The following is a 24,875-nucleotide window of genomic DNA, read 5'->3' on the forward strand; positions in this document are numbered from 1 at the left end:
TTTAAGCGAACTAGGAATTTGTAGGAAATTTCTAGACTTAAACTTAAAATGCTAGGCAATGATTATGAGGAGTGTGTCAAATGAAGTTAGGTAGTACACATAAATAGACACTAGCACTAGTTTATTTTATGAAAGATGTCTAAAATGCTTTTATGTGCTAAATGTTATATACTTGTTATACATGATTTTTTTCGGATCTATGGTCTGTTTCCGACCTGATCTAGAAACCTTATGTGTTTAGGATTCTAAGTGTATGAGTACGGTATTAGAACTAGCATGTAAATGGTTCGGAGTGATAAGGATGATTTGAATATCTACCGTGAATGACGATCTAAATTCACCTTATTCGGTGTATAGATCAACAATGGTGAGAACGAGAAGTGTAGTTGGAAACACTGATGAACACAGGAATCAAGCACCTGTGATTGAACTAGTAGTTGTGGCAGCAATAGCACCTGAGGCAATGACAACGGCTGGAGTTCAAGTGATGACCCAGGAAATGTTGGATTGTCAGATGGAAGAAACTAGATGTCTGATTAGGCAGAATCGCGAAGAATTGTCGATTCAAGTTTAAGAGCCCAAAGTAAATGGAGGGCAGTCTAAAGGAGGAAACTTTAGTGGGATCATTGGTCAAGACGACCCACCGATTGTAAGGCAGAATAACCAGGGTAGAGGAAACGATGGAAAAGGATGCAAGTACAAGGAATTCATGGCATCCAAACCCCCATGTCTTTCTGGAAACCCAGCGCTAGTACAACTTATGGACTGGATCTCCGAAATGGAGACAATGTTTGAAAGTTGCAAATGCAGCAATCGACAGAAGACTGCTCTTGCAATTCCTCTATTAAAATTAGGCGTATTGAGCTGGTGGAAGCTACTGGATGGTTCTATGCCCAAGGGAGAAGCAAGCAAAATGTCTTGGGAAGATTTTATGGTACAATTGAAACTACAATACTGCTTTGAGCATGATGTTCTGGAAATCAACAATGAATTTCAGAATTTGAAAAAGGGAAAAATGAGTGTTACTGAATACGCTACAAGCTTTACGGAGAAGATGAAGATTATCTCATATCTACTTCCAACATAACTTTCCAAGGTCAACAAGTTTGCCAATGGATTACCAACGGACTGTGGTCCAGTGGTCAAACAAGCTACCACTTTGAAAGTCTCCATCTGGACTGCTAGGAATATCGAGACTCGGATAAGAGAGAAAAGGTTTGGAGAGAGCCGAAGTTAGAGAGAGGAGGAAGCATGAGGGATCTTCAATGATCAACAAAGAAAGAAAATTCTTGAAATCTAGGGGAAGAGATGAAGCTAAGTGGTGTGAGAAGTGTAAAAATAAACACATCGGGAAGTGTAGCGAGGAAATGACTTGCTAAAAATGTGGGAAGACAGGGTATTATGCCAACAAGTGCGCATCCAACAAAAAGGTGTGCTACGGGTGTAACGAAGAAGGGCATGTTTCAAGAGACTGCCCAAAGAAAAATGCACCGCCACAGCCAAGGTCATTCCACATGATCCTCGACCAAGCAAATCAAGGGTGAGGATTTTATATCCAAGGATCAACTTATGATGTAGCCTATTACAGGAATAGTATAGGGTGAACTTGAATTTTTGTGTAATCGTTTCAAGTTATAATATAAACCCTGGTTTTGATATTTATGTGATATTTATGGTTTTAATACCTGATGTGTTAAATGATTGTGTGATTTTTGTATAATGACTTGGTGAGACTGAGAGACAATACTTAGGACGAGTATGAGTAGGTGTGAATGGTAGTATAGATCTGTGCTATCAGAAGCACAGGACTCGCACTTGGATTAGTGAAAGTCACAAGGTTACCAAGAAGCTAGTGATTGGTCTCGTTTTATTCAAGTATGTTGTTACCATCGTTTCGGTAATGACTAAGAAGATGATTGATATTCTGACCCTAGTGGTCATATCAAATTGAGCCCGACTATGATGAGTTTGTTACGTGGTTCGGAGAGCCAAGTTCGATTTAACATCTGACTTAAGTCAGAAGATTGAAATCAATGCGATCGATAACATCACTCTCAATGATAAAGAAACTTGTAGCTAGAAATGCTACATGCAAAAATGTGATTATTTCGCATTAGAATATGAAGGAAGGAATATTCCATTCTGGAATTTGACTCTAAGAGACCTGAGTCTAAACGTTGCATCATACGATGAGAGGTCATTAGAACATGACTCATCGGTCAGTTACAATAGATAAATGAATGTATTTATCCTAAGAAGAAGAAGGAGTCCACAATAAGGATTTATTTGGTAACTCGAAGGTTATGATTGAAAGTACATCTTTGTACGAAAAGCAGATGGAAGATTGAGCATCATCTAAAGTCAAGAAGCCCTAAAGTTAAATACTTTTTTGAGGGAACATAGAAGTTACGATTAGTACTTAGGATGAAAAGATAATGTATGGAATCACTATCCAATCCCTATTTCGTTGATGATTTCAGCACGTAATCATCCTAAGGGTGAGATAATTGTAACGCCCGTAGATCAGGGCTAGTCAATTTAGAGATGATAAGCGTCAAAAATGACTTTTTGATGGAAGATTATTCACAAATATTAACCTTAATTAAGTTGTAGTATATGTTACGAGGTTTCCGAACATATAAAGAATGCCAAAATTCGAGTTATAATGAAGAAGTTATGACCTGTCGAAGTTTCGCAACAGAATTGGCACGACACAGCGCGACGTAAATAGTGAATTTACGTTAGAACGACATTTAGCCCTGGTGATCTAAACAAAAGTCATAGAATATAATAAGCTAAGAGCGTGCATAAAAAGAATGCCCAAATCTGACTTCGTATGAGGAAGTTATGATTTTTCTAAGTTTCAACTTAATAGTATGCAACCCGAAACTCGAATTTGAGATCGGGTGATTTTTGGTCGAAGCAATCTAAACGACAATCGAAGATCTCATTATTAGTAGTGCAATTGTCAGAAGACAGACGAAAATGGACGTCGGAGGAAGAATTTATGAATTTATAACGAAGTTTTCTTCTCCCAGCCTACTAAAAATAATATAATAAAAATAAATTCGAAATTAGCCGACGGAGTCTAAACAAAAGTTGTAGAGTATAGTCTCACCTACACGTGGTTATAAAGAACGTTGAAAACGAAGTTCTTATGAGGAAGATATAAATTTCTGAAGTTTTTAAATAATTAAAATATATTTATTGAATTATAAAATCGAATAATACCAAACCCGTGACTCATCCGGCCTTATCCACCCAGTACGCCTAGCGTACCTAGATGTACGCCCAACGTACATATCGATGGAGGATTACATCCAGTGTAATTTGGGGTTATGCCCAGTGTAACTCGGGGTTTCATCCCCTATAAATAAAAGTCGAAAGTCGCCGATCTTTTTGCTACTTTTCTTCCTTTCTCTCTCATTTCTGCATCGTCTTGCGTGCAAGAAATACCCCGAAACCCCAGTATTACTCCCGAGCCTCGAAGCGAGTTCCGGGGCCCCGAAGATCCTGTGAAGTGAAATTCCTGAGCCGAAGCTCTGCCCGCGAAAAGCCGGTTTTTGTGTAAATCTACCGAAGAATACTACTTTTACAAGCTGTAGTACTATCCGATCATCTTCTGATCAAGTGAATGTATAGTTACTTTCTTATAACACATAAATATAAAGTATTAGCTATGAAATAAGCACTATGTGTTATATATTATTTGTCTATTTGAGATGGGCATGGAATTGATATTTTTATACGGGTGTTAAATGACTTAAACTGTGTTTGTATTTATATCTACAAAAATGTTGGGTAGAACATGGGTAGATGGACTAGTTGGTAACGATGCGACTCCGTGCCTATTGGGTAAAGCCTTGGTGACGATGCGACTTCGTGCCTATTTAGTAAAGCATTGGTGACGATGTGACTTCTTGCCTATTTGATAAACCTTGGTGACAATGTGACTTTGCGCCTATTGTATAAACCTTGGTGACTATGAGACATAGTGCCAATTGTATAAACCCTGGCGACTATGTAACGTAGTGCCTATTGTATAAACCGTGGTAGCAAATGGACTTTTTGCCAGTTCCTTAGTTAAATCCTTAGGAATGAATTAATGAAGGATAGTTGGTTCTTAGGGTAAACCCTTAAGAAATAAAGGAGTTATGGGGGTGGGTATTTAGGTTAATTGTTTGATGATTAAATAATAAATGTATGATTGTGGGTTGAAAACCCAATATACTCCCCAGGCTCCCAAACTTGACCCACTCAGTGTTCTTTGTATCACAGGTATCAATACGAAAACATATTTCACTGAGAGATTAAAGGAGATGTAAATCATTAGTGTAAATAAAAGTGAATTCTGTTTATGTTTATGTGTCTGCATCGGAACATGACCTCCTGAGATTTTGTTATATAATGAAAATACTTTTCTTTAAGAAATGTTTTGATAAATTCTTATCATATTTTGTTTTGGGAACAAATTCCGCAACAGTTTTCTTTAAACGATTACTCTGATTTTAAAAACAAAGTATAAACAAATCGGACTTTTTTTCCGGCCGTGAAATTAGGGATGTCACAGTCTCAAACTAATTTCAGAATACAGAGCTTCTACATCACATAGGTTGGATTAATTTATAAGAAGAACTCGATAACCTAAGCTCTCCTCCCTCGTTCTGAAACTTGCAACTCAAAAGCCCTACATTGATTTCTGATTTTTTTTTTCTTTTTGTAATTCTTTCTAACTCTGTTAATCAAAATTATTGAAATGATCAGAATCGATTTTTGAGTTATGTATGTTAATATGTTACTAGTTTACTGAATAGATGTTGTTTATTTTTATTTTGATGAGAGATTTTAGGTTTTTGGAACGAGGGAAGTCGATGAAAGGGGAAAGAAGATAAAGAACAAAGTCGAAAGTGTTATGGTTGTAATCCATGGTTATGAGTGTGTGTGTGTGTGTGTGAGAGAGAGAGAGAGAGACCCTTTATATATTAACTAATTATATTATATTTTTTCTTTGTTTTTAAATAACAAAAAACATCATAAATGGTCTTGTGGTAATGAAATGATGAAAATGCTCTTCAGTTAACGGACAAAACTTAACGGAGTAAGCAATAAGGACCAAACATCAAAAGTTTTTAAAGCATAAGAACCATCTCGTAAATTTTTTAAACTTAATTAAGAACTAAACTTAAGATCCTGGAAAAGCACACGGACTTTTTATGATTTTTTTTCTTAACTTAAACTTCTTTCCAACTTTTTTTATCCATTCCTAATCCATTTAGGTGCCATTGCATTTCCATAGGGTAGGCAATTAGTTTAGTAGGTTCGATGATTAAAACGGTAACATTTTATTGTCAAGTTTCCATTCAATGTTACGTGGGTGGGTCATCTCTCATTGGTTTAGGTTACGTTTGCTCAACTTGAAAGCTATAAATTATCTATTCTCTTTGAGTCCCTTCATACAATTCATCAAGATCCTAGATATCAGCCATGTCATGTTTCCACAAAGTTTTTATGATCATAGTGTTTCACAGTGTTATCTTACCAACATGGGTAGTTGGAAAACAACAAGTGCCATGTTACTTCATTTTTGGAGACTCCTTAGTTGACAACGGCAACAACAACCATTTGGTCACCTTTGCCAAAGCCATTTACCTTCCTCATGGCATCGATTTCAGTTCTGGGCCAACTGGAAGGTTTTGCAATGGGCGAACCTTTGCTGATTTCATGGGTTTCTCTCTTGCTTCATTTTTCCTTTTATTATAACTTACATGTATCTGCGCCTAATCTGATACATTTTCCACGTATTTGCAGCTGAGCATTTAGGTTTTAATAGTCGCATTCCTCCATTTGCCCTTTCAAATGGGTCCGATATACTACTAGGACTAAATTACGCATCAGCAGCAGCAGGAATTCGCAGTGAAACTGGCCACCATCTGGTGATTTTCATACAAATGTGACACTAATTAATAACAGTTACATAGTTGCCGGCATATATCATTTCAAACGTACAATATATTGGAAATTTAACGAAAATCTATTGTGCCTTACAGGGCGATCGTATAACATTTGACCAACAACTGAAAAATCACGAAATGACAGTGTCGAGTATCATAGAGATTCTAAGGGAGCCTGGGTTGGCATCAAAATACCTAAAGAAGTGTCTCTATCATGTAGGATTTGGCAGCAATGATTACCTTAACAACTATTTTATACCAGCGGTGTATGAAACCAGCAGCATGTTTACAGTTGAGAAATTCACACAAGCCCTTATTCGACAATATCGTAGACAGATATTGGTGAGTATTTACATATGCCTCCACTCTAGCAACCATTTTTCTTGGTTTTGGCAACATATACCCACGCCATAAATTAAATAAACCAGGTAGTTGGATTTTTATATGGGGTCTTTGAGATTGCTTTTTAGACTATTTTGGTTGATATAAGCACTTTTAAGCTTTGAATAACTTGTTGCACTCTTATATATTATGTTATTTGCTACTAGCATGATTTATAAGTACATGGTGCCTTAATATTCCAGGATCAGCAGTTCATAAGACTGCCTCCTTTAATGACCAAACTAGGTTCGGTTATCAATAAAAAAAACAGTATTTAATTAAAAAGAATAGAAAAAAGGAAAACCGTGAACGATCAAAAGCTTTTCTAGACAGCATACCCACTACAGCAAGTACAATGTTACCGCCATATGGACCTCTTCTGTTGGTTCATGATTAATTAGTTTTTAACAAAAGCTTTAATTTATAAATCCTACTTTATTTTTTCTAATAGAAACTATATATATATATATATATATATATATATATATATATATATATATATATATATATATATATATATATATATATATATTAAAATGCCTAAAAGAGTTTCTTTATAAATAAAGACAAATGTTGATGTATTTCTAAAAAAATTGTTTCTATTGGAAAAAATTGGTTTATTGAGTTGTGTAGTGGAAGAGATAGAATCTAGTTATTAATAGATTGTTGAATTTGATTGTGAAAAGACCTTCCTACATGAGAAAAGATTAATGTAGTATTAACAATAGCATATATGAATTGAGGTTTTTGTAAAAAGAGGTTTCTTTTGAAAATCATTTGTAAAAGGGGTTGATTCAAAATGGTTTGTAAAAAAGGGTTGTAGCCCTTGAAGTCTACGTATGAGTTTCTAATTATATAAATGACCCTTATATAACACAGTAAAAATTTTCAGTTTTGTATTATATATTTTTTCAATTACATATTTACTTTTTATATATTTTTTCAGTTTTGTATTATATATTTTTTCAATTACATATTTACTTTTTACATTCTATTTTTGTTTTCTATCTTTACCAACTTTATACATAATATTTTGTTTTATTATAAGTGTATTATTAATGTAATATTTTTCATTTATAAATATATTATTAAATTTTATATATAGACGTTACTAATTTATAAAACTAAAAATATATCATTAACATCTTCAATTAAAATAAAATTACATATTACTAAAATTATATAATAAATAAAACATATATTTCACATCAGATTTATAACATTAAGAAATCACAAACCAATTCAATATTAAATTACAAAATCAAATAAACATAAACTTACAAAATCATTAAACTTAAAATTGCTAGATCAATAAAATACATTGTTTACATCGCATTAAACCTTGTTTGAGAATTTGGTCAACTTTTTTTATTATGACCTGGTTAGTGACATAATCCACATCTACGAGGTTCATCGGGATGATGCATGTCCATCTCGTTACGTATTCGGTTTGCACATCTCCTACCTCGAGCAATAGAAATTTTTGAGTAATCCGCTTCAATCGTCCAATCCGAATCCAAACAATAATCAACATGGGGAAGTGGTGCAAAACCGATATTATTTTGTAGTTTATAGGTAGCGCTAGTGTACATGTCATTCATAATTGAAATAGGATTATGCTCTCTATTTCGACAAACTGCAAGAGCATGCAAACATGGAAACCTTTCCATTTGCCACTTACCGAAGGTGCATGTGTGTTGGAAATGATGGACAGTATGCGTAATTCCACTTGTTCCATTTATTTGTGGCCTAGTATTGATGATGTATACACCTTCGTTGTAGCAAAACTCATATAAAGTATGACTTTATGCGTAAGTGTCACATTTAACAAAAAAGTGTCACATTCGCGATGGTAGAGGTGTATTACATTTCAATACAACATCATTATGCTTTATGAAAAGTTACACAGTTCTATTGAATGTAAGGTAAATACATGTCCTAATCAATAACTGTTTCGCTCCACACAATGTATTGTTCATACTCTCAGAGATATTCATCCTTAAGGAACCCCACCTGTGATCTTTATCATATAAAAGACACCACTAACTTTTATCGATTTGACTTAGATACTGCCAAGCTTCAACATTGATTTCTTTTATCGCTTTCATATACTTGATGAATTTTCTTTTTTGTGTGGCGCTACCAATAGACCAACAAAATCTTTTAAGGCGTCGTATCACAATATTGTCCGTTTTGGGCTCCCAGTACGAAACTTCCCAGGGGATCACCCATCCCTGAATTGTTGTCGCCCGGGCACACTTAATTGCAAAGTTCTTATGGGATCAGTTTCCCTTACGGCTTTAAACCACATTGTGACAAGGAAGGTATCCACACCCCTTATAAGGAAATGTTTCATTCTCCTTCCAAGCCGATGTGGGATTAGGTGCAGCTATCCTGCCCACCTTCACCCCCATTATAGGTTTCGACGTCTCTGTCAAACACATCGACCTGTACCCCAGCTCTGATACCATTTCTAACAATCCCCTTTGGCATGTATCACAATATTGTCTGCTTTGGTCTCCCGGCACGAAAACTTCCTAGGGGTCACCCATCCCTGGATTGCTCTCGCCCGGGCATATTTAACTGCAGAGTTCTTATGGGATCTGTTGGCCTTATGACTTTAAAACACGTTGTGACAAGGAAGGTATCCACACTCCTTAAAAGGAAATGTTTCGTTCTCCTTCCAAGCCGATGTTTAATCAGGTGCAAACCACCATAAGAACTCTGCAGCTAAGCGTCCCCTGGCGAGAGCAACTTAGGGATGGGTGACACTCTGGGAAGTTTTCGTACCGGGAGCCTAAAGCGGATAATATTGGCATACGTGCTAAAAAGGGGATGTTACAATTCGGGTAAATTCGCCAATGCATGAATTATTCCTTGATGCCTGTCTGAAATAACACATAATTGTCTATTTTGAGCAACAAACTGTCTACACTGATCAAAAAACCAACACCAACTATGCTCAATCTCCTTATCAATGATAGCATAATCAGCCGGTATATATATGATTATTATCATATTTTGCAGCAGCAACAAGCATTTTTCCTTTGTACGAACGCTTCAAATGAGTACCATCAACATAAATAATTAGCTGAAACAAATGAAATGTTGTAATGGCTGGTCCAAAATCCCAAAATATATATTTGAATATTCCTACACGTGATGTGCTATTTGGTTTTTGAAACTACATGACAACTATATCAGGGTTTAAAGACTGTAAAGCTGCAATATACTTCGGTAACTCAACAAAGTTACTTTGCCAAGTTCCATAAATCTTCTCAATGTCTTTTCTCCTACCATGCCATTCCTTATCATAAGAAACATCAACATGCAGAATAGTTTTAATATTTGTTTGTATATGTTTCGCCAGATAAGGAACATCTTTTTCAATTGAGTGGAGGATGTATGAAGCAATCATTGCAAAGTTCAAATTTATGTTATCATTGCCAATACAAGATCCAAAACAATTATGTGCATCTAACATCTATCATCATTCGACAAAGAAAATGGTGCTCGACAATTACGAAGGGGTTGTACAAAACTAGTTTTTATAGGTTTTGTTTTTTGTTCTATGTCAACACAAATTTGGCCACAATAATTTTTATCATTCTCAGCTAAATAATACATCATGTCTAAGCATGAATCATTTAAGAGGGGTGCCATGTTAGATATCCCACCATATTGGTAACATAGTGACAAATTCAACTTATAGGCAAACTTTTCAACTCCAACATGTGTATAAATCAAATCTTTAAATTCTTCATATTGTATTTTGTGCCTAAGAATATCTGAAGCAGACAAAGTTGATTGGTCACCCTTGATCAATCCATTCTTATATTCAATATTACCACCCTAATATAAAATTATCGTAAAGGGACGACATAGAGCCATAACTACGAATATAAGAGAATTTAACTGCAAATCATAGGATAAATGACATAAATTAATATCTTAAATTTTATGTTGACATCATTTATATATGCAAGATATATAGAAATAAATACATACCTTATGTTTGAGATAGAAATAGAACAAATAATACAAAGATGAGAAATGTATGAAAACTAATGATGCAACTATGAGAATAGAAGAATTTGCAGGATTGATGAAAAAAACTCAATTTAGTAATTGGAGTTTATAGCATCAAAAAGTAAATTGTACCCGATTACAAAGAATTGAAATGACAATTCATCCACAATATACCAAGTGTAAAGTAACAATTTTGGATTATTCAATTATTTTGAAATTGTTTTTACATGCATTCCTAGTGATTAGACAATTTATATATAAAACTTGTATATTTATTTATTTTATCTCTACTTCTAATAATATCTATATAACTATTTAATATATATAATTTTAATAATATGTAATATTTTTTATTGATTAAAAGTAAACGAAAATTTTAAATCATATAAATTATTAAGGTTTATATATAAAATTTAATAACATATTCATAATAAAAAAAATATTATTCATAAATTAAGGTGTAAAATGAAAATATAAAATAAAAAAAAACAAATTTATAACTGAAAATGATAATTAAATCAAACTTAAAGGACCAACTATGTAACTTAACTCTAAACAAAGGGGGCCACAGCCACATTTTTATGAACATATTTGAAAGTGCCCCTGTCTTGCACAGAGTTTTAAAAAGGACCGTTTTTTACCAAAAAATAATAATAATAATAATAATAATAATAATAATAATAATAATAATAAATAAAATAAAATAAAATAAAAAATGATGAACCTTGCTGTAAAAATGTAAGCTAAATGCTTTTTAATTGTCTATATCGTAGACATTATACAGTTATGGAGCGAGGAAAGTATCTTTAAATGGCTTGGGTCCTGTTGGTTGCACCCCATATGAATTGTCACGTCACTCTACGAATGCATCATGTGTAGAATACATAAATACAGCGGTTCAACTATTCAATCACAATCTCAAATTACTCGTTGATGAGCTCAACAACGATACCAGCCTACAAGATGCAAAATTTATCTACTTGAACTTCTATGATATGAGTATGGAAGTCATTCGACAACCTTCAGCTTTTGGTAAATATTTTCTGTTGCTTCTTCCTTCAGATTTTTTTTACAGGCAGTTTCATTGTTATAATATATAATTCATACAATTACACATAACCACCACTTTTACAAATACTGACTCTATTTCTTTACATTGGTATAGGATTTACGGTGGCGAATAGTGGATGTTGTGGAACAGGGTTGAACAATGGTGCTCTAACATGTCTACCATTTGAAGTTCCATGTTTGAACAGGAGTGAATATTTCTTTTGGGATGCATATCATACTACTGAAGCCGCAAACAAAATTGCCTCCAAAAGGTCGTATCTTGCAATCAATAATGTTGATGTTTATCCCATTGACATTTATCACTTGGTTCAACTCTAGTTGTGGTTTGCATTGTAAGTGGTTTACAATTGACAATCAACTAAAATTTTGATATGTAATAATAGTTATTGATAAAGTTTATCTGCTTAACTTTGTCAATTGTCATCATTTAATGCCTAATATGTAGTAGTTACATCATTTTGAAACCCTAAGGTTCTTAAATAGAATCAATGAAAACAGCTAGAGCTGAACAAATATATGACTTACGCTAACAATGTGATTCAAAGAAGAAATATTATTCATAATTAATGATTAGCCGTCTCTATATTGTGTTGCTTAAAGATTCAAATCAATTTAACCGTAGTAAACAAGAAAAATGAAAAGCATGAAAATATGACAAACAAAATCAAATCACAGCAAAAAGATAGAGACATTAGCTCTAATCTACATCCACATCAATCATTTGTTATTTATTTCTTCTTAACTCTTTTATATCGGAAAATGTAAACTAAAAATATGTGAAAAAAATGAAGTTCTCTTTGTTAGTCTTTGTACATCACTAAAAAGCCTTTGTTATTTATTTCTTCTTAACCATTTCTACATTGTACATGTCTTTTTTTTTTAACAGCTACACTTTAATATTGAACAACGAATTTTTGGAGTTACAAGGTACAATACAAGGAGTTGTTAGCCCATGTCTCCCATAACAAATCGCTACCCCATTTGGCTCTACTCTTAAACCATAAAAATGTCAAAGCCTAAATCTCATAAGCTAAAGCATTTGGTCTCTTCACCTTACCTTTGAAAACTAGATCATTCATATACATCCAAATGATCCATAAGAATGCCCTTAACGTCATTTCAAGAATTTCTAGGGGTCTGACAGCCATAGTAAAGGAAGAATTTAATCCCAAAAATTCGTCGAAGGAATCATTCATAATGGAAAGATCTTTCCACCAATTGAGAAGGTGACCGCGTATCTCTTTTGCAGTGGAGCAATTGTTAAAAATATGAACCTCGTTTTCCTCAAAAGCATTGCACAGCGAACAACATATGGTGGGGATGTTAACCCCGCTCCGAGCAAGGTTGACTCAGGTGGACAATTTCTTAAGACGCAATCACCAAGTAAAAATATTTATCTTCCTGGGAACCAACTTAGACCAGATGGTAAGTAGGTTAGTGCTCTCCAATAACTTATTGTCAATTTCCTTAGTGCTCCCCAATAACTTATTTTCAATTTCCTTCCTTATTACATGTCTATTTATACAAGGGTAGCACAAAACATATTTAATAATGCGGTGAGTTTATTTTTGGTTCAATGACACAACAAAAAGACCTTACCTTTAGCGACGAAAAATGCCTAAAGTCGTCGCTAATAGCTTTAACGACAACATGTCGTCGCTAAAGGATCGCTGCTATTACCTCGTAGATAATGGTCGGTTGTCGTCACAATTAATGTCGTCTCTCATAGGTGTCCTCTCAAAAAGCCTTGGATGTCGTTGTTACCGTTGACTCTATTGATATTCTGGCCCATGGTCAGAGTTTTCTTAGACAAGACTTCCTGGGGTAGGCGTTGTCGCAATTAATGCATTTCGTCGCTAAAGGTGTCATCGCTTATGTTTTTTTAAACAATTTATATTTGATATTAGTTTATATATTATAAAATACAGGTTTTATAGAAATACAAAAATCAATACATACCATGCTACATAAAACATTAAATAACCTAAACAATACGTACAACGTTACATAAAACATCAAATATACCATATTAAAAAAATTATCTAACAAATCCAAAATAAACATCAAATATATCATCCATAAATCATCTAATAAATCCAAAATAACATCATCCATAATATAAGACAAGAAATACTAGGCATCTTCATCTTCTCCGTGGTTGTTTACTTGGTTCTTAAATGAGCAAATAATATCTCCAATTGTCGTCACAAACGTCGGGTTTTGGAGAGAAGCATTGACATCCACATCCTACAAAGTAAGTATATAAGTTAAAATATCAAACTAAAAAAATTATTATTACTTAACAATTAAGTCACAAACACATTAAGTCACTAACAATTTAACAAACTATTAAACCACCAAACTAATTAAGTCCTTAATAATTTAACAAAATATCAAACCATAAAATCAACTAAGTCGTTAACAATTTACCAAACTACCAAGTTCATAACAAATGAATTAACCATTTAAAAAATAAGCAAAGTATCAAACCACCAAAAATTACTATAAATGCATCAAGTTCTTAACAATATAACAAAGCTACCAAATCCTTTATAAGTTTAATAAGTACATGTGTTGGTTGCGGTACATTGACTGTGACTGGAATTGGGATGGAGCACTTGTACCAATTTTATAAGGATGTTTAGGCTGGATGCCTCTCACATTCCCCCTTCGAGCATATAACAGCTTCTCAAACATTGTGATCCAATCAATAGAGTCTGGATCACCACCGGAGTCGATTACATGCTGGGTCTGTAAGGCAACCTCACCAACTAAAGAATTATGTATTTCACAAAGATTATCAAAATACTTTAAAACTAACACAAAAAACAACAATCTACTTCATTTTTAAGTAATAAAAACTTACATATTGGTCTTCAACTAATGGATCAACAAATTCCGCTTGTTTATTCACATGCTCGCGGTGAAATGCTTCAAGTCTATTCAAATTCTGTTTATACTTGAATAAACATTAAAAATATGTTATAACTGAATAAACGTTACTTTAGCTTACATTCTTAAAACAAGCATTACCGTAGTTGAACGTTCCTCCATAATTCTTAACTATTTGATTCTTCTGACATTCTTTGTTTGCACTGGAACTTTTTGTATTATATGTTAAGAAGTAATCAATAGCATCACTCCAAGATTGTTGATGCATATACCATAGGCCTTATATAAAGCCCTTGGACGAAATCATTAGGGTTTCCCCTAAGAATTTCATCCACCTCCTCAATGGAGGTTCTGGAACATTCCATCAATAAGTGTTTTTTCTTTCCTAATTTGCTTTAATGTCCTTGAAAATATAATGATATTATTTTATTTCGTGTTTGTTGCCTCAACTTTTTAAAGTTATGCTAATAGTGGCTCATAGTTCTACAAAGAATAATAGTGTGGATCATAAACCTGTTGGTTCTAGCCTGTTAACTGCAAATCAATTAAGTTAAATTTTTTAAAAAAACATCTTAGTTTTCTGGTCATTTCACCATGTGGGTTGTGGAAGCAAGACATGGATAGAATTATGACATCATGACCACATAGATGAGCTATATGAAGCTCAAAAGGAGCATATATGTTTGTAGAGGAACATATAAAAGTGGAGAAAACTAAAAAAACATATTTTGTTAGGTGCAGTTCCTTTTTATGTTTTAATGGTGCGGCTCTAGCATTAGTTTTTTGGTGCGGTTTTATAACCACATCATTAAATAGGAGTATTTTTTGATACGATATTTGTTGGTGTGGTTCAATACCAATATCAACAAAAGCTCTATGAACTAGTGCTATCTATTTACTCCAAGTATCCACATCATTACAACTATTACAAAAAGTATATATGATACACCCGTTAGGGATGGACTCAAAAAATATATTGGAGAGACATCTTGGAAAGTATATGCACTATCTTTGATCTTTGATCCTTGACTTGGCTTGGTAATAACATCAATAAGCTGCAATTTCCTATGGATGAGCATAAAATAGAGGGTCTTCATCATGAATACATTGATAGTTAATCCTTATATGATTCATGTATTTCTAAATGTAGGATTAGAAGCTAATTGAATAGCATAATTGTTATAAAAAAACATATAAGAAGTACAAGCAACAACATTAATTCACAAGTAATAACTACAATAGTATATATTCTTCTTTAGTAAACGATCGAGAAACAATTGATTGCTTATTAGACTTGGAAGAAATTAGCGAATCTCAAAATTAGAAAATAATAATAATAATAATAATAATAATAATAATAATAATAATAGATCGATAAGTTATACGGGACATCCAACACAATCTAGTCTATAACTCAGAGTAATCCAATCATTATGCTTAAAGAAAAGAGGTAATTAATTTGCATTCATATATACATGAATTCATGCATGAATAAGGCTTATTATATTCATAAATGTACCTCTTGGATTTTTCTGAGGACTAAGTGGGTGGGTTGAAAGAATCATAATGTTTACTTCTTAATGATTTGAGAGTACATTACAAATTTAGTCATTATGATTAAATGATTCTTTTAATCTATGTCTAAACACGTCCAGTTGAATGAAATTGTTATTTAATGTGACGATATTTTCTCTTATATTTGACAACTAATTATCTTACACTTTTTAAATTGATGATAATAGTTATTATTATTGTTTACAGGGTAATCAACATTGCTGTTATTTAATTTTTTGTTACTTTAAAACGGTGTAATCTATCGTGTCTTATACGAGGTAAAAAAAAAGAGTTTCAAAAAATAGCAACCTACCTTCTACTTTCATGAAATGACATTCTACTTATGTGGTTATGTATTATTGTGTTTGTTTCAGGACTTTGATAATTTTTCAAGTAACGTTACCTCTTAAGCCGTGAAATATGAACTAGATTATTATTTAGAGGATAAACTCTCGTACGTAGAAGTAAGTCTAGAAATTTGTTTTCCTAAAAAATGTTTAAAAGAAAATGGTATTGTTTTTTTAATTGTCATGGTTTTGAATTTTACCCGATTTCTGAAATCAACATACAATGCTCTCACATTAACATATAATCAAGACCGTTTCAAACATATTTTAGGTCCAGTGTGAGAGAAAAAATAGGCCATTAAAATACAAAAATGTTATCAAGTTTTTTATAATAGCTCAATAATTGAAATAAAATTACTTGTACTATCTTCTAAATATAACAATTTCCATTAAAAAAATTGAGCCCCTTTATAAGATAGGCCCTGGATGGTCGCGTCTATCATCCATCCTCTGGGACGGGCCTGCATATAATGCCAATGAGAATTGTAAATCTTTAGGGGATATATGGTTATTTTATATGTGTTGCATAGTTTTTTTTGTATGTATATTACTTAAATATCATCCTACTTCCATTAAAAATCTTATTTCTACCAACACTTTCTAGGTACTATACATTAATCTTTGTTTATGTTTTTCTTGCTCATGTTGTACACCGAAATCACTCACATAATTTTCGGATTACATGGTGTGATTTGAATAATTTCAAAGTTAATTCCGTGAAATCAAGCATTTACCTGTTGTATGTTTGGCTTGTATTTTCGAATTACAAGGCATTTATATTGGGTTCTATTATTGTATTACTTGGTGATATTTGAAATTTAAATGCGATTCAATAATATAGTATCTATATCATCAGCCAAAATACATGTTCATTGTTACATACAAGTTATTCCACAACCATTGCATCAAGTTTTAGATTTTGCCTTTAAAGAATACGACCTTTCTTCTCCAAATACTTTCATACGTCATGTAAGTCCATGGAATTTTGTAATTATTTTCCACTTCTGATTCTGCTTCAAATTACCATGGTGTAATTGATGGGGTTGAAACACACTTTTATTCAAAACTAGAACAAATGAGGAGCTTACTAGCTCAATTACAAGAAAATAAAAACAACCCTCTATTACAAATACTTACACTATCATTCTTTGTTTTAGGTGGTACCTTACAACTAAGATTACAACATCTATTTATACTAAAGTTAGCCACTATAAGTACTGTGGCAATTTATTGTGTTTATCGTATGAAATAAAGAAGCTACCATTTCTAGTTGTTATTGTCAACAAAGGAGGGTGATGCAGCTACTCATCGCAGGTTCACACCCAAGTCACATAAGTCAGGTTTACACTCACATTCTCCCCCTTAAACCAAACTTGGCTCGAGATTCGTTACGCCGACCATGTTTTGCATTTCACTATGTTTCATGTATGCTAAATCCTTTTTAAAGATGTCTGCCCATTGATCCTTCAAGTTGACATATTCCACTATAATTTGCCCACGTTCAACACATTCTCGTATGAACTCATAATGAATGTCAATGTGTTTGCTTCGACCATGAAACATGAGATTTTTATCAATGCGATTGTTGACTTGTTATTGACATGATATGATGACCCGTGAGCTCCTTCACGAGATTAGCAAGCCAAATGGCTTGTTGTGTTGCTGTTGTAGCTTCCATGAACTCGGCTTCACATGTGGACAAAGCAACAATCTTTTGCTTTTAGGATTACTAAGTTATCGCATTCCTTCCTAGATAGAAAATCATTCCACTTGTGCTCTTGCTATCAACAGGGTCACCTCCAAGATAACTATCGGTAAAACCAACCAAATCTTCAATTTTACGACCTCCTTCATAGTTGAGTCCATAATCAACGATTCATTTCACATATCGTAAGATGTGTTTCACAACTTGGAAATGCAAAGTAGTCGGTTCCTCCATGAAACGACTTGCAATTCCAACTGAAAAGGACAAGTCTGGTCGGGTGTGAGTCAAGTACCTTAAACAACCCACCACTCGCCTATATTCAGTTGGATCAACTTTTTCACCATCTTCATCCTTCTTGACCTTCAACATAGGTTCCATTGGTGACGTTATTGAATTGTAATCTTGCAACCCAAATTGCTCTAAAAATTTCTTTGCATAAGTCGTTTGTCGCAAAGATATTCCGCACTTCTTTTGAGAAACTTCAATTTCAAGGTAGTAAGAAAGTAATCCCAAGTCACTCATTTCGAATTCTTTCTTCATTTGTTCTTTGAATTCGACAACATCATTAGTGTTCGACCCGGTAATGATGAAGTCATCAACATAGACACCAACAATAAGAATTTTGTCTTTTGAGTTCCTTTTGTAAATAGCTGGGTCTTGTGAACCTTTTGTAAAACCAAGCCTTTTTAAGCTTTTATCCAAACAAATGTTCCAAGCTCGAGGAGTTTGTCGTAGACCATAAAGAGCTTTACAAAGCTTGAACACCTTGTAACTGTTTGCTTTATCAACATATCCTTCTGGTTGGGTGACATAAACCTCCTCCTTGAGATTACCATTGAGAAAAGCTGACTTGACATCAAGATGGTGGACAGCCCACCCATGTTGAGGTACTAAGGCAAGAATGAGCATTACGGTGTCAAGTCATGCTACTGGTGCAAAAACTTCATCAAAATCGATATTTTTGAATTAAAAAAAAACAAATATAAAATTTTAACAATTTGAAAAGTTTGAATTTATAAGAAAAATAAGAAAAATTTTAAATATTAAAATTAATGAGACTTTAATGTATTGAATACATTACATATATAAATTATTTTTAATAAATAGTTTACATATATATATATATATATATATATATATATATATATATATATATATATATATATATATATATATATATATATTACCTTACACATTAAATATGGAATTTTAATTTAATAAAATGAAAAATATAATAAAATGACAAGTGGAAAATAGAAAATTTAAAAAATCTAGAAAATACCATGTGTCCAAATGAATGAGAACAGGATATGTGGCAAAAAAACCTTCATTTATTATAGTAGATAGAGAATTTAGCTATGCCTTGGTGCAATGCTTTAGAAGAAAAGAAAAACAAATATGACCATTCAAGTAACTTATTTCAAAGTGGTTATAAGTTGTTACTTTTTATGTTGGCCCATTTTTTAGCTAATTTTAATTAGTCCTAGCTCCATTGCTTTGTTCGAAACACACACACACACTTTCTATGTTGGAAACACACAGACTTCCGGGCATTGTATAATTCTCTAAGTTGCTTATTCTTCAAATTAGAATGCTTAATGAACAAAAAAAACAAAGCATGGAACGTTTTTGTCATTTATTTCAAAGTGCTTGTAAGTTACCATTTTTCTTTAAATTTATTTAAACGCGAACCATTCTTGCAACTATTTATGTTTAGGAGATACACCATTGGTGTATATTTTTATAACATTTCATTGTTTTTGCCTTTTTGGCAAAAATTATACCTAAAATTCTCATGTTTTTGGTAAGAAAATATACCATGTCAATTATAAGACTTAATACGCCTTTTGAATATACCATGTTAGTTATAAGAGCTTGATCCCATAAAGCTTTGTAGTTCATTATTCAAAAACATAACAGGTGATGTTCACATCTTCAAGCCCACATGTTCACATCTTCAAACATTTCATTATTATTTTTTAGTAATTTGGGTCAATTAGATACTTATGCAATAAATTCTTTGTTTTTATGTAAAAATATTACTTTAATAATTACTTGATGTTCGAAAATTGATATTAATTTTTTTTAATAAACCTATATAATATCCAGTCTCACATCTAATACACAATAATATAACAAAAATAATAAAAATGCGTTATGCTAACAAATACACTATATAAGACAGAAATAATAATGTAAAATTACATGATGATGACACTACTTTTGCTTTTATATCATAAGACTACCGAAAAAGTCTATAATTTACAGCCTATAATTCAAAATTGTAAACCATTGTCATTTCTTGTCCTTTTCATGTGAGAAATTGCTTTCCACTAAAATAAATCCATATCTTTAAGCCCAGAAAACTTATTAAGATTTCCCTATATTTTATTGTTGTATTTTATAATAGGTAGGGCCGTAAACGAACTGAATGTTCAACGAACTGTTCGTAAACCGTTCGACGAGAAGTTCGTTTCTGTTCGTTTATTTAATAAATGAACGAACATGAACACAAATTCTCGTTCGTTCAATTATGTTCGTGAACGTTTGTTTATGTTTGTTCATATAAGTTCCTTTTATTTTCATATATGTTTAATTGTGTTTGATTATATTATTATATTATATGTTCATTTATGTTCATATATGTTTGTTTATGTTCGTTTAGTATGTTCACGAACATAAACAAACGAATGTTTATCTTTGTTCGTTTATATTCATTTAGTATGTTCACGAATACAAACGAACGAACATAAACAGTGTAATTTGTTAATGGAACGAACATGAACAAGAAAACTCGTTTATTTAACATTCGTGTTTATTCATTTGTTTGGTTAACTTAAACGAACGAACATGAACATGCACCATTCGTATTTGTTTGATTTGTTACAGCCCTAATAACAGGGGATACTTTTTTTTCAAAAGTTTCGTGTTTCGGTTGTTGTCGATTTCTGTGATTGCAATCTAGATCTGCGTTTAAAACATATTTATAACAATTGTATCTTTACCAACGATCATCAAATTAATGACAATTCCAAGCCCTTCATTTCGAACATAACACTTTCCATGTTTCATGCGTAGTAGTATTATTTTGGGGAAAACACAAAACCTAATAGTTAATTTAATTTGGTGAATTTTATTTAAGTAGTTGATGTATAGAAAAACATATAATAAGATATAAGTATTGTCACCAATGTAATTTATTGTTATGTATAGAAGGAATCAGAAAACAATATGTATCATGCAACCTTGTTCAATGTTAAAGTCGAGCAAGATGACTAATATCGTATGGAGATGCATCCATAGGTAAGAGTGCAATGTATGACCTTGTTGCAACGAGCGTGTTTGCTACTTCTGTGGGATGAAAACCATCATAAAAAATAGACAAAATCCGAAGAGGGCATGTGACTGAGTTTGCAACACATTGTCCATCTTCCCTTACTTGACAACAAGGAACACTTGGCACGGGTACATCTGCAATATCGGGAACATTAATTTTATTATAAACTAAATCATTTTAATTGAAGTTAATAAAAAACATATATAATGTTGCAATGAATATCAAACACTATAAATATAAAGAATTTATACAAGTTTCTTACCTCCTTGTGGGGCTGAAATGCTTTTCAGGTTGATGAAAGTGAACTTTGCCTCAGAATAATCACTATTTAGCTTCTCAACAAGATGCTTAAGCCTGTCATTGAATAGCATAACTGCATCATTAATCCACTCAACACATGGTTTTCCATCAGTGCCAAACCTTGCTATCTCAGCTGGGGCGCACCCTACCTGACCCAGACCAAAAACAGCAATCTTCCTAGCTCCCAAATTGTACAACGTCTATCATATGAATCAAACACATATAGTATGTAAAATATTCAATATCAAAAAAAGAAAACTAAATGAGAATGCTGAAAACATTTCTACCATACTATATATACATGCAAGGAAAGATAAGAATGACCATGAAAACCAATTCTAGGAAAATTCACAAAACAGTATTCCTTGTTACCTTTAGTTGTTGAGAGTATTGTTGCACAAGAACTGTTGCATATTGATCAACAGTATATGTGTTGCTTGTGGGGTAATTATTAGATATCAAGTAATTGTTGATGTAATCATTGCTTCCTATATTTGATAAGTAAATGCATTTTTTAAGGTATTCAGCGGTAAATGTCTTGTTGCTTTGCAAGGCAGAAATGCGTGAAATTGTTGTGACGTGATTGAGTAATTGCCTATCCAAACTGATCCGATCACCCTGCAATGAAGTACAACAATCAAATAAAATTATATCTTTTAATATATGTCTCTATGCTTATACAATAGAAGTAACTACGAAATGCGATGAAGCTGAAAAAAATGTCGTTTTGGCTTTGAGAACAGAAAAAGAAGAGTAAGTACTATTGGCTTTATCTTTCTCTGTATGAACACAAAGACATCGTAAGATCCCTTTGAGTATTCTTTCAGCTTAGATGTTCTAATATATGCAAAGTTGAAAATAAAAAGTAGATTTGCCAGTTGTGATTAATTACCAGATGACTTCCAGATTCCTCTCGGATACCAGCACTACCACTAGCGTAGTTTACGCCTGTGGTGATCACTTTGTCTGTTATGGTAGCGTAAGGTGGTATGAAGTCAACAAAACCCAAAAGTTGACCTAAATAAAAAACAAGATTCGCCGACATCAATATTTGTATCCTTTTTGGTTGAACAATGTTGGAATGAATGATATAATTCACAAATATAAACTGTTTGAATTCATATAAATTTGAAGTATTGTAAAGTATGGAAATTGTATATTATTAGATACAACAATAGAAAAACGGTTTTTTTTTTCTTGAAATCAAAGTCAAATAATTAAAAGTATTACTATAACATTTTGCATTCATATATTCTAACTATTATATTTTCAAATATTTAAGCAATGTTTTAAAAACCGGTTTATTAGTTGAACCGGTATGGTGACCGATTTTTGGCTCAACCGGTTTAATCGGTTCGACCACCGAGTAAACCGGTTTTTTATAATTTTCATTTTTTTTTGTATTTTTCTGCACATATATACATACATAAATCAAGAATTTGATATCCACAAGTTCAAAAATATTAAAAATACATATGAAAATAAATTGTAAACCAATCTAAATAACAGTTAATCATAAGTTTTACATCAATTCACATGCATTAAAAAAAATTCTAGAATATGAAACGCATCAAAAAACTTCATAAGATTTATCATCTACTGTTATTCAATAAAATTTTAATAGATGTGAGAAAACTCGCCCAATTTTATTATGGAAAATGTTTCAATTTCATGTTTTTTTTTCTTTTAAATTTAACAGGTTCAATCGGTTTAGTTTAACCGATTCAATCGGAATTTTGTAAAATCGGCAAGGTCTTTTCAGTTCAGAAATAAATATAAAATTGATTTTAGTTGAACCGCTCATTCCCCGATTTCTCTTCCAACCAGTTCGACCAGCCGGTTCAAACCGGTTTTATAACATTATATTTTTACTCTTTGTACTCTTACAAAACATGAAACCAGCCAAAATATAATGATCCAGTTCATCCAACTTCATGCTGCTTTATATTTTGGTTTAACAAGTTTTTAACTTACCACGAAAGGGTAATCAAATAGTCAAAACCAATAATGTTTGGACAGAACCAAATTAAGCTAAAATACAAACATAAACGAACCTACACATACATACAAAAATAATAATAATAATAATAATAATAATAATAATAATAATAATAATAAAACATAGAAAGAAAGAAAGAAACATACAAACAAAAAACGCACGGAATCAACGATCGGGATTCTACATAAGATATTTTTTAGGTTTGCAAGATTTGGATAGAGATCCTAAAATACACAAAATAAAACATAATTTTAACTTATAATTTTAAATCTTAAAAAATATCCTAAACATTTAGTTTTTGGTTCAAAAGTTATAAAAAGTATAAAAACACAATATAAAATGATAAACAGTAAATTGATAAAAATAAAAGAAACAAAAAATGATAATTAAAATTTTCTTTTAAAAAACCAAAATCAAAGAAAGGTCGGATTAGATCAATCCCCGATTTTATAATCGTAGTTTATTATCATACCTAGGATTCTATGGTCATATGCGAACTTACAACAATCCTAAAATTAAAATTGCTTTTTTGACAACTTTGGAATTAACCACCAACCCACGTTGACGTCATCAAATATCATCTTTGACTAAAATTCCAGCTGGCGATTTGATATTAATAACAAGTAATTTCAATCTAAAATATAAAAAATTAAAAAAATAAATAAAAAAAAAAATGCAAACGAAAAGGATCTAATAGGTTAGAAATGAAAGGAATTTGTCTGAAAAAAAAAATAGTTCTTAGATTATATTAAATAGAAAAATTTTATAAAAACTAGAGGAATATAACATCAGCATTATCTAATAATTATAATGTGAAAATGAGTAAATTGAAAAATTGTCCCAAACAAATATTTTACTTTTTTAATTAACATCCTAAATTCTAAATTGTCAAACAAAATGGGATAATGAGAGGAAGATACCGATGATGTCTGCGACAGTACGGCCGTTGGTGAATCTACCGGTGCTGACGCCTTTTGGAAAATCAATTCCATAAGGCGGATAATTGGCTTTAGCTGTCGTTTTGAGGCCGTTGTTATTGCCACTGTCAAACAATGAATCTCCAAATATGAAGTAACAAGGCACTTGCGGTTCACCTGCAACTACACGAATTTGACCATGCAACAACCCTACCAATATGAGGACCGGAAAAAACAGGCTGAGCTCACCGGCCATGTTTGTTGAACTATAATGGAAGGGATTTGATCGATTTTGAATGTAGAAGGCGTACTACTTAATGAAAGAGAGAATGAGAGTTGGCCATGTGGGAATTCGTTTTTTTTTTTTTACACGTTGAGAGGTGTGCAAGTGG

At 32.4% G+C, this 24,875-nt stretch overlaps 2 protein-coding genes across 2 annotated transcripts; one reads left to right on the forward strand and one right to left on the reverse strand.

Moving 5' to 3' along the window:
- Positions 1–5,416: 5,416 nt before the first annotated feature.
- On the forward strand, positions 5,417–11,950 carry LOC145041961 (GDSL esterase/lipase At1g29670-like). The gene is made up of 5 exons (XM_078990219.1): positions 5,417–5,725; positions 5,809–5,933; positions 6,048–6,293; positions 11,135–11,393; positions 11,527–11,950. The coding sequence occupies exons 1-5, from the start codon at positions 5,485–5,487 to the stop codon at positions 11,748–11,750; spliced, it is 1,095 nt and encodes a 364-aa protein (XP_078846345.1). The 5' UTR covers positions 5,417–5,484; the 3' UTR covers positions 11,751–11,950.
- Positions 11,951–21,043: 9,093 nt separating this feature from the next.
- On the reverse strand, positions 21,044–24,856 carry LOC145038538 (GDSL esterase/lipase At1g29670-like). Its single transcript, XM_078986870.1, has 5 exons — positions 24,487–24,856; positions 22,460–22,584; positions 21,940–22,185; positions 21,530–21,767; positions 21,044–21,401 (listed from the first exon to the last, which is right to left on the reverse strand). The coding sequence occupies exons 1-5, from the start codon at positions 24,737–24,739 to the stop codon at positions 21,187–21,189; spliced, it is 1,077 nt and encodes a 358-aa protein (XP_078842996.1). The 5' UTR covers positions 24,740–24,856; the 3' UTR covers positions 21,044–21,186.
- Positions 24,857–24,875: the final 19 nt, after the last annotated feature.

This window comes from Lactuca saligna, chromosome 4 (assembly GCF_052625555.1).
Source record: "Lactuca saligna cultivar CGN05327 chromosome 4, ASM5262555v1, whole genome shotgun sequence".
In the NCBI taxonomy this organism is placed as follows: Eukaryota; Viridiplantae; Streptophyta; class Magnoliopsida; order Asterales; family Asteraceae; genus Lactuca; species Lactuca saligna.